General features: G+C 32.1%; 1 protein-coding gene across 1 annotated transcript in view; it reads right to left on the bottom strand.

The window, feature by feature from the left end:
• LOC149786380 (dynein axonemal heavy chain 1-like) overlaps window positions 1–12,226 on the bottom strand; it is a 314,616-nt gene that overhangs the window by 270,675 nt on the left and 31,715 nt on the right. Inside the window, exons 16-20 of the mRNA XM_089976799.1 lie at window positions 10,408–10,527; window positions 9,994–10,076; window positions 6,413–6,554; window positions 5,708–5,863; window positions 485–683 (exon numbers count right to left, since the gene is read on the bottom strand). Coding sequence (XP_089832925.1) covers window positions 485–683; window positions 5,708–5,863; window positions 6,413–6,554; window positions 9,994–10,076; window positions 10,408–10,527 — 700 coding nt within the window. The remainder of the gene's footprint in view (window positions 1–484; window positions 684–5,707; window positions 5,864–6,412; window positions 6,555–9,993; window positions 10,077–10,407; window positions 10,528–12,226) is intronic.

Below are 12,226 nucleotides of genomic sequence, written 5' to 3'. Positions count from 1 at the left end.
AAGAGTTCCTATAGCATCATGTGCTGATATGAACAACACTAATTTACACTCTCTTTACATGAAATCAACATTTTTTAACCACAAAATCTGAAGCAAACTTAATTTATTAGGCTAAAACTCCTGCCCGATTATAACCAATGGAAAAGTCATATTCAAGTCTAGCTATCTACTAATGCAGGCATGGCAAAAATTGTTCCATCTCTTTCTTTATCCAATCATAATTTTAATAAAATTAATGTAATTTTTTAAGCAAGAAACCAATGAAAACAAATTCTACTATAACTCTAATACAGTTATTTCTCCCATGCTGAGACCAGAGGGCTAGCAAAATAAATTTGTCAAAGATTAGAAGGTGTGTTTATTATAAGGCACTGAAAGTTTTGGTAAATATGTGCCAAAATTCATTTAAAATGTAGGGAGTGGGGAGGGGTTGGCCTATCATCAAATATCATTGGATAAAATGAGTAATTAGAACCATACTAACTTGGTATGTCTGCGAAGAACTTGACGGACTTGTGCATGGTTTTGTATGCATCATTGACATTCTTCTCAACCTCCTCAGCATTGATGGATGTAAGTGGGTCATTAAGCCAGCTTTCATGCCATCGCATCCAGTCAGAAACAGTTACCCACAGATTACGGAATGGCTCAAAGTCCTTAACAAGCCTTCCCAGCTTTTCATACTATAACAACAGACACACATCAGAGGCAAACCAAGAAAGCAGTGTGCAGAACAATTTGCTAAACAGCTATCCTTCTACTTAGTACCCACACAGTGTGCGTGTTGCATGTGTATTGAATTTGATATTAATACCATGATGTAATGATCTTAATATGCAATCTTCCAAGCTTAATTTCCAAAAACTGGTGCTTGCTTAAATTCAAACTGTTCAATACAATGAAAATGGTCCATGCAAGGGCATCACTTAGTCTTACCCTAGGAACTCAAACTATAGTATGTGCTATCAAGAAATACATGAAGATATTTGCTTGTATCAAGTGAATAATGGATATACTTTACTCAAAGGTGAAATCTATTTGTCATTCACTCAGAAGAAGCAAATTTTCTTTCTATTTAATGCTCAAACATTGCTGGCTAGCTAGAGTGCATAGCAAATTGAAGTTGCGGACTGAATCTTAGTGTAATGTCAGTCGTTTATATTCTGCAGTGTTTTATCTACATTTGCACAGAGAATATCAGTAGTAACATAATTCTCTTTCCTAATTCAAGTTAAGAAAGCATATACTTGGGCAGAAAACTGAAAGACAAATGAAGTTCATAGCGAGGATGAACACGGTTTTCTTGCATGAGAAATCAATTTGCTACCACTGCACCAAGCAACTGACAATATGCCAGATGAAATTCTTTGGTCACAACGTTATCTGCATATACTGAAAATATGTTAACTGATAATTCACTTCAACGAATTATAAACAAAAATATCTTTTGGACAATCCAATAATTCATGAATGAGCATAAAATAAAATTCAGTATTTAGAAACGACAACTTTTCTCTGGAAAAAAACTTCATAAGAGCTGTGACGACAAGTGTGCAATCAGCTGTTTGTTTATTGAACAAAATCTTAACAATAAAGCATCCCTGTAATACCAGATTCAAACACAAACACACACTGTGTTAACTATAATTACAACATGACTACACAAGAGAGAAACATGCAGAGAATGAATGACGCAAGTGTAACTATATCTATAGGAGAGATAATCTCCCTTTAGACTAATATACGTGAACAATAAAGAATTTAAGTAAACATATACAAAGAAGATTTCTATTACTTCTAAAGCTATTTACCATGGCAATTTTTAAAATAAATTGTGCAATGTACATAATCTTACAATAAATTTTGTTCTTTGATGGTTTTATGCAGTAAAACAATCTTGGAAACAGCTCATGTCAAAACAAAATTAAGCTAATAAACCTATTACTATATCAAAATATGTTCAAAATTGAACAAATTTTCCTTACATTTCAGAAAGTGGTCAATTTACTTTAAAAACAAATTCAAGACTACACACACATTACTCTTTCACTGAAACAAGTCTAGAATGATTTCTTCATTGGAATACTTCATTTATCTAAAATGATTTTATTAAATGTTGTGACCAATGAATGATTTCAATGTTAGACTGGTGGTCACTTTGAACAAGTTGTTTTATTAATCACATCCATGGTAAATATCTTGCATCTGAAGATGAAACAGTGAATCTTTTTCATTTTGATGTCATCACTATTATAGTGATTACCCTACAAGTGATTCATATATGTACTGCCACTCTTCAACATATAACTTCAACACATAATAACTGTACATACTCACTTATAAGTCTAGCTTCAAATAACACAGACCCTGATCTGCCACTGCATAAGGCACCAGCAGATCTGGGTCTAAGCTGTTGTTCTGATAATTTATAACAAACTTCAAAGACTGATCAGCCAGGACATTATTTGTCTGCAGATCCATGTCTGTGCAGTCTGCAGTTGGGCTTGACTTATAACTGAGTATAGATGGTACGAGAAATGTTAAAATACATTCTAATCATGTCATCATTAATGTAAAAGATTCACTTTTTAAAAATATAGCATCACTAGAAAAAAGTATATAAAGAAAGATCTTGTATCAATACATACTCAAGCACAATTTTTTGGGTAATTATGTACTATTGTTTTGAAAACTGAGTTAATGGGTTTGGGACTTGAAATATCTGCAAATTATTTCACATTCAGCTTGTTATTATGTAACATATCTTTAAAGAATGTTTGCAATAGCAATACAAACTATATAAATTAACATAAAATGTTCATACTTCTTAAAGTTATTAAGGCATCTTAAAGTTATTAAGGCACGAAATGTTTAATTGGCAATTGAAAATCCTAATGTTCACATGCAGGCCATCATCTGGAGTTAGTCACACACTGTACTAATATTGTTTAGAATTATTTTTTTTAAATGCTTTGGTAAAAGAAAAAAAATTTAAATAAGGAAACAATAGTGACCTCTAAAACACATAAGTAAATTTTTGATAAAAATCAATTCAAGAAAGGATACTTTTTGAAAGAGTTTGACTTTTTATGTGTAAATCATTTGTCCTACTGGCAGGTTGTAAATCATTTGTTCTACTGGCAAGTCTACAATCTAATTTTATTTGTTCTAATGACAGGTCTAAATTCTAATTTCATTTGTCCTACTGACAGGTCTAAATTCTAATTTCATTTGTCCTACTGACAGGTCTAAATTCTAATTTAACTTAAACTAGATCTAAGTGCATTAATTATCAAATTTATGCAAGGTCTACATTCCACTACTTTAAAATCAATGGTCATACTATCTAAATGTGGTTCCACGAGACAAAATAATGCACAGATATTTAAAAAAAATTCAACATTAAGCAAACAAGCTAATGCAGTGTTCCACTCTGCTGTACATATTTTATCTCTGGTCAAACAAAAACACCACACCTTCAAATATGACCCCTAATATTACAAATTCTTACAACAAGCCAATTTGTGATTTAAAAAAAGACAGCTTTTTTTTCCATATCAATGACAATTTAGTGCCAAAGTAATGGGAGTAAATTATTATTATTATTATTATTATTACTTGTAGTTATTATTTTATCAAAACATGTAATCATCTAAAATTTAGAAGCAATCATATATATTTCTGGTGTGAACATTTCTACATTCCCAAAGCAATTCTGAAGCCTCAAGTTTTTCACTTTCCTTTTTTTGTGAATTCATATTTGACATTTAATAATTAGTGTAATACATATTTCATGTCTCATCTTTTTAAAATTATCCTTAAATATTCAAAGTCAAGAACAGGTTGAGAGATCTCCAACACCAAAAGATGGAAGGATAGCTAAAATGTAGAAGAATTGTCTGAAAATGAGAATATTTTGCATATTTCTCTACCAATCGATACTAAGATTTGTTTTTAAAGAAATAAGGTACATTTCTGAAGGGACAATGTTGCAACTTGAAATACAATACGAAAACAAAGAATATATTTCATGTTAGTATAATTATACATATGTGCTGAGTGTACTACAGTGTAACTAGGTGCAGAGAGTGTGCAGTTGTTTCAGTATGATAAATTGACAAGTTCTTGAAAAGGACTCCAATTGAAGAGAGTCGCACAGAAAATCAAATATACAAGTTGCTCAGTACACTGAAAAAGACTCTTGCAGACACTGGTTAGTGATCAATTATCAAATATGTTAAAAAATATGCAGTAACTTTATTTTGATCATAACAATGTTTGTTCATATCGCAAGACAATACAATATTTGACTAATTATTCTAATTGGATGAAATATTATTTTTAGTTGATTTTCCATAACATAAATTATCTCTCTGTGTTTAATGGATTGTCCAAATCTGACGGGAAATTTTGACTTGGTTAAAGCTTCATGCTGACAAAAACCTAGTTATGTTTGAAAACTAAAATATGTAGCATAAACATATATATTATGGCAAAACAAGAATGAAAATTCTGACTGACAAAAAAATCCACAATGTCTGACTATGGTTCAGAAGAATTAGTACTAGTGAGTAATAAAAATACCTCATATCTAACTGTATCTTGTTAAAGTCTGATTATCGTCAGACATTTTCAAATATGTTGGCTTCAATATTTTACACGGAATATTTAAACAAAATCAAAATTATCAAGACTTTAATAAAAATTATTAGTGACAATTAAATGATACATTCAGAAATATGTACATATTCACATATTATGATAGTCAATGTTTTTAAAGAATAAATAAACTATCTGTGTTTCAGTATCGGGTAAATAGGTGTTTGCATATTTTTAATGTAATGGTTCAAGTATGTTTAAAAAGATACACAGTATTGCAGGTATTTTTGCAGACATAGAATTTAGCAATTTTGTTGAAAGGGCATATTTTAAATTTTGGTGACATACATTTTATTGGCAGCAGTTATGGAGGTTATAATATGAAAGATCATTAAATTGGATTATTTTATTTTTTAAAATTTTATTATCACTCTCTCTGAGACTTATTAATTGCTAAGCATTTTCCACCACTAAAAATACCTGCAACACTTTATTTTTGTTTAAGAAACACATGTATATCTATCCAAATCAAGGACTATTTATTAACTAAAACACTTCTAACTCCAAATGACTGTTAGTAATAAGATTATAGTACTGTTTGTAATATTTGTACTTTTAATTTTTCATAACTCAACGAGTCCATAAAATTCATTCTTATTTCTTCCCAATACCTTTTCATACAGAGAATTTTGCATTTATTTTAGAATTTTGCTAATATTTGTATTTAACAATCAGCGAAAACTATGATACTTTTTACCTATAATTATTGGCACACGTAACAAAATTAATTATAAAGTACATGTATATTAAACATTACAGATGATAATGATATAATTATTATTGTTTAAACTGGCCACTGAAATTAATCTAAAGAATTCATATTTAGTCTTTACAGTCTAGCTGTGTTTATCCAACTTCTATATATCAGACTTAAGCATTAAAAAAAAAATCATGGAGCGATTTATTTAAAAGTTATTTGAATAATTATAATTTTATTACAAAAACTTTTAGATATAATTTTCATAAATTTTTTAATGGTAATGAAGTTTGCTGAAACAACAAAATCAGATTTAGCAAACAATGTAATAAATATGCATTCCTGACTTACATTTGTGACTGGCATACCAAATAACCTTTCTCGGTTGTTGTATGTGGCTGCCAGTTGCTGGGCCTCTTTCAGCTGTTTGTTGACTCTGCGCACCTCATTGGCAATCTCATGAGCCTTCGTTATGTCAGTATGTGATGCCATGCCAGCTACAACCATCTGAAATTTACATCAATCTTCCTCAATTATTGGTTCCCGTGTGTGAAACCCATCCCCCATTATAAGACTTTGCTTAATGTTTTTCTATTGACCGATTTTAATATTATTAGTATACTAACATATATCACTTAAATTCCATACATTTTTATGCTAATTCTACTATTAATGAAGCAATTATTTTATTTCAAATATTAGTTTTAACAGAAGAGGTAAAGTACTTAAAAGAATTAAAGAAACTGATCTAAAAGATACTGTATGTCCTATGAGTCAAGTTCAACATTAAACAAGACAGACCTAGATCTGCCATTGTATCGTATGCTGTCAGAATTGGGTCCATACTATTAGTTCTGATGATTACTCTTGACAAACTGCACAGCTATGGGTCTGTGCTGTTTACAGTTTAAACTCAACTTATATGTGGGTTTATAGAGCATTCAAAAATTTCTTTTACTCTCAAGGTACAGCATTTGCTTCCCACAAAAATTTGAACTCGGTGGATCTGTTAAAACTAAGTGTGATACCCCTGTATTTCAGGTATACAGCTGTTACCTGTAAGGTGTCCAGTCTGTCATTGAAGTTGGCCTGATCCGATGACTGCAGCTTTCTGAACCTCTCTTCATCTTCATCAAGCTGGACATAGGTCTGCTCCATCTGTCTTTCTATCTTGTGTGGCCAGCCAACAGTTGTCCACCTGAAGTAAGTAAAGTATAATGAGTACCTCACCTGGCTGTGTATATTACTAATGAAAAGAATACAATGTCACTATACAGGTGTTTTTCATAGGGTATACATTTTCATAGATCTTAGGGCTGCTGCAAACTGCAAATTTATGAACCTGATAAATTATGCTCTTTCTGAAAAAAACAATATCAACCTTCCTTAACCCATGAATTTAAGTACCTGTAAAAATGTAAAAACTTTGTTGTAAAACCCAGAAAACTGACATGCATGAAAATAAATGAACTTACAGCATGTACAGACAACCCCACTATCATGCGACAGTTGGGGTCCATAACTACCAACTGTGATACATACTGTGTGTGTGTGAGACAAAATGCCAGTGAAACGTATAGTGCCCATTTATATATCAATTTAGATTTATATAGCCCCATGCCTGATGAAAATTAATCATTACTGTGACTAATTACAATGTGTAACTTTAAGGTTTTGAAATGTAAAAAAAATATTTTTACCTATCTGTCACATTTTTATCTATTTTTCAGGATGCTACTACATCCAACACAAACTAGCTGTATCAATCACTAAATGTTCACTAACATGAAACTAAAATGCACCATCACTGACTATGTCTTTCAAGTGTTTATATCTATAGTGGAAAAAAGTTTAGCTGTTATGTACCTCTTTATTTCTATATTACAGGCTGTACGCTTTTAAAATTGCCTTTACGGTAGTTGGGACAAGGCTGTCTTTGCAAGTTTGAGAATTGCAGGTCTCTGATGAGTCAATATAATTATGACAAGTTATCAATGGGAACAATTTATTAAAATCTATTCTCAATTAAACCTGTTTAGGACTATCCAATATTTTAATCTCAATGGTTTATGACTGGATAGCAAGATATCTTTTAAACTGCCTGCAGCTGGTGGCATATTTTTTTATGCATTGACTTCTATGACTTCATGTACAATGCTCTGGAGTTTTGGTTTGCTTTGTTATTTACAGCATTCTTATTACACCTCTCCTTCGATAACATGTGTACATGGGTTCCACAAACATAGACCGCACTATAAGCGAGATGCGAGTTACCAAGGGACCTCCAAAAATTGAAAACAAATGGCTTTGACATCGAGAAAACCAGGAGGGAGAGTGGCATTAGGAAACTGGGCTGTTTATTGACTGAATTGTCATCTTACAATCACGTCGATAATAATTTTTAATAACGTGCTTTTTATAATGAAGTTGTTCATTATTCTGATTTTGTTTACATTTATTTTCAAAATGTTTAAGATATGAAAGATCGTTCCAACTGGTTTCAACAACCATCACGTGTATGCAAAAAAATCTGTGGATTACATCACTGCTTTGTTGTTTTCTTGATAAGTATGGTTCCCATACTGGTGTGTAATATTATCCTACCAATTGGAAGTCCACAGAGCAGGGAACTAGACTAACTGTTGCTACACCACCAAACAAGATGGTCCATATTTGTGAAAGCAAGCTCTTTATTTTGCGAAGTATTCATTTTGTTTGGCTGCCTTGATATCTTTGATCACATCTATGACAGAACCGGTTAATTTAAGGTAGTTTTTGTTACATATACAATAACATTTACAAGTGTTCGACTGATCAAATGAAGTGAATTCACCCTACATACGACAGGGGGCTGCTAGATTTTAAGTTTGTAGGATTTTCATGCCTTTATACTTTTCTTTTATTCCACCTCCTTTATTTGACTCAAATGACATAATTAACATGATAATACAAAGGAGGCCAGCTTTTAATTCAGTGCAACAATACACCAAATACTTCCAGAAGTCAGTTACCAAAACACGGTTGGCACTTAATTAGGTTCTCAGAGAAATGCTTGTAGACATAGCTTTTACAGCAGATTGATGCATTTCATGTTTAATTACAAGAGGACACATTGCAATTATGATGATTACACTTAAAAGGAACTAAAAGATAGAATAAGAACACAAATTTCAGTTGATAAAAAAAATGATTTAATTTGTATTTATTTATTAAAGTATTGCCTCCACTTGGTGTAAGTGACATTTTCATCGATCAAAATTTCCTTACATATTGTTAATTGCGGTGTACAAGGAATGTCGTTTGGAAAGAACATGTAAAAAACTGTATGACCTATTTTTAAATTTGATATTTCATAGTCTTGATTAAAATTTCCAGGTCCTAACTACCGTTTTTGATGACAAACAAAAAATACATCAAAATTTCTGTTACCGATTTTGATTGTGATTTTTTTCAAGTTCAACAAATAGGGATCAATTTTTGGGGGGTATTTTCTGGTTTAAAAAATTGGATCCATGCCTGACCTCAAATTATAAGCAGGTTCGCGAGTTATCAGGGTGCAAGTTATCGAGGAAGTGGTGTACATGCTGGAGTTTAAGATTCTATTTATCACTCAATTGTACAGACTTTGTAAGTTTCAATGACATTGTTATCTAACTCATCTAAGTGCCATCTCACATGCATGCCTAACAGAACACTATGTGTCACGTAACAAACATGTATTTTGACTCCTAAACCCATAGATATTGTCACGATTCGAAAAACAAGATTTTCAGATTTTCAGTAATCTTAGTAAAGAAGAGAGACCTTTTCTGACGTTACAACATATGACCATAACCAGTATAAACAACAAAACAGTGTTTTGTAATACTCATGGAAAACTCAAGGCAGTTCATATGGCTGACTGTCATCAAGATGATTAAAAGGTAGATCAGTCAGTAACCACCTTTACACAAATTACTTCACTGACTGACAATAGCTAGGGTGATGTTAAATTAAGAATTCTTTCTAGGAGATCCCATTAGGCTCATTTGTACAGTAAAGTACATAAAGTGGGAAAAACCCAATTCATTGAAGTAGGTTAATGAGAGAAATAGCAAGAGAGAAACATTACTTTTCCAGTCTTGAATGATAAAAAGATTGCTGACTAGTTCATTATTAGTAACAAGATTTCTTTGAAGTCACAGTTTACTCCATATATAACATGCAAAACATGACTATTTCAGTAGTTGGAATAGTGTGGAAGTGAGATTCATTTTTGAAGACAAAATGTCAGAACTGAGCAAAGCTAAACTTCAGAACTCCTGCTGCAGCAAGGGAAGCATCTTGTTATTTGCACATGCTGCATACAATATATTGACATTAATGATTCTGGAGTTTATGATATCCATCAATATAGGAACACCACCCACCCTGAATTATTTGACACTGCACCCATTATTCAAATAATCAGTTTATCAGCTTATCAAAGTCAAATGCATCACACAAATCATAATGCTGGATAATATGAGTAAGTGGAGATTTTATTAAAAACACCAACCAGACCAACTCATGTTGGGTTATTTGCCAATGAACTTGTGATGAAGTGTAATATGACATAATCTGATAAGTGTATTTTGACACATGTTGACAAAACTTACTTGGCATTGAAGTCATCTGTTGACAGACTGTAGTAGAACTCTTCAATGAGCTCATAGTCATCCATGGCTTTGTCAATGGCCTCCTGAAATTGAAAATACAGTATTGGATAAAAATTTCAACATACTTGGTACTTTTAAAAAATGGAAAATTGCCTAAATATTACAGAAAATATTGTCTACTACATATCTGATATCTGATATGATTATGGGTAAGTGATGAATGACACATTTTATCCATTGTAAAATTACTTTCATGATCAGAATGAAATAGTCAAATAATTAAAGCCAGAAAAGTACTTAAACTTTTAAATCCATTTCTTCACACCTACACTGATTTTTACATATGAGAATAACTCTGCTTGAATTGATTTATTTCATGATTTGCTTACTTGTTAAAATAATTAGTGATCATACCTGGTGCTCTTTGAGCTTGTCTGGGATGCTCTTCATCCATTCTCTCATGTCAGCCAATTCCTCTATACAGTTACATTTGTCATAAAGCTTCCTGGAGATGGTCCTGAACTCCTCACAGGCCTAAGGATATATTGCAAGAAGAGCAATTTATTGATCAATGACATACATGTTCAAACCCGTAATTAAAGTAATTCACAAGCTATCTGTAAAGGAGAGATGTCTATCTCTTCTGCTTCAGATTTTTTTTTCTACTCCAAATAACTCCTCCATAGAGCCCCTCATTTCAGCCTAAAAACTTTATCTGTAGATTGTTAACATAATTTTTTTAAAAACAATGTCACATTGCACTTAATTCGACAATTTTCCTGTTTATTTCATCGTAGGTGTAATATGGTATATTCATGAGTCTCACAAACAAAAAAGAAAAGAAAAAGTAACATGCCTTATCACTGCATGGACATCAATTGTCAAAAATATCCCCATATTGATAAAGTGCTTTTCTAATAAACACTTGCCAATATATACCTGCAATAACATGACATGTCACAAAAAACACACTTTTTGATTCCCAACACCCATGACATGGTTATGTTTTAAACATATGATTTTCACTAATCTTAAGAACAAAACAAGACAGAGAGAGATAGACCTTTCTGGATCACCATGATATATGTCCGCATAAACAATAAACAGCCCTGCTTAGTTATTTTGCAGCCCGTTTGATGTCAAGTCCTTTCATGTCATGTCATGTCAAGTCCTTTCATGTCATGTCATGTCAAGTCTTTTCATGTCATGTCAAGTATTTTCATGTCATGTCATGTCAAGTCTTTTCGTGTCATGTCATGTCAAGTCTTTTCATGTCAAGTCTTTTCATGTCATGTCATGTCACGTCTTTTCATGTCATGTCAAGTCTTTTCATGTCATGTCATGTCAAGTCTTTTCATAAAGATTATTAAGTAGGTGATGATCAGCAGCAATCCTTCTTTTAAGTCAGACTTTACTCCTTAGATTATTTCTGAAGGAAGACGGTCAATATGTAGCTGTGATTCAGAAAGGACAAACCATTGGCACAGCAAGCAAAGCCCTGCAAAAACTAAATTTTAGAACTCCAAATTGATGGAATTAGGCTTCATGAAGTGCAGCAACAAGGGGGAGATTTTACTATTTTCATATACTTCAGACACCACATCAACATTATTCATTCTGGAGTGTACATTATCCATCAACATAGAAACAACACCAGAATTGGGAGAATGCACAAATGCAGAGCTCAGTTTCAGAAGTAACTAACATGTTTCAAAATTCTATCTAGTGCAACCATTAGATGCTTAACACTCTCTCAGAAAAATGCAGTTGCAAAAATATAATTTTCTCTGCTGAGAAAAACTGTCAACAAATTCTTCTGGCAAGTTTAAACAACATCATATCTCTGGTGATTCCAAAGAGAACTCTAATGACACTTTCATCATCTTCAACCCCTTCTCCAATGAACTATTGTGAACAGTATAGACTTCACCTAGACAAGACTGTAATCCACTGTCCAGTGGATTTAAAGACAGAAACTTGGTATATGTCTTTTTTATTTAATGTCTGTGTGCATGGTTCTGTGTTGTGATTATGTGCCCTATACATGTTTATGTGATGATAACATTTGACAATGCTAAAGGACTGACCATTTATTTTTTGGAGGTTGGAAATTTTTTTTAAAACATTTCCTTTTCCAAATATGTACCCAGAAACAAAACATAATTTGGAGATAAAAAGTACTAATTAAATCCAATATATCATTTGAACAAAATATAATATCATGTGGTAAAAG

This window comes from Sinohyriopsis cumingii, chromosome 12 (genome assembly GCF_028554795.1).
Source record: "Sinohyriopsis cumingii isolate HCF-2022 chromosome 12, ASM2855479v2, whole genome shotgun sequence".
NCBI classification, from domain to species: domain Eukaryota; kingdom Metazoa; phylum Mollusca; class Bivalvia; order Unionida; family Unionidae; genus Sinohyriopsis; species Sinohyriopsis cumingii.
The sequence above is the reverse complement of the archived record's forward strand: the minus strand, read 5'-3'. Positions and strand labels throughout refer to the sequence as shown.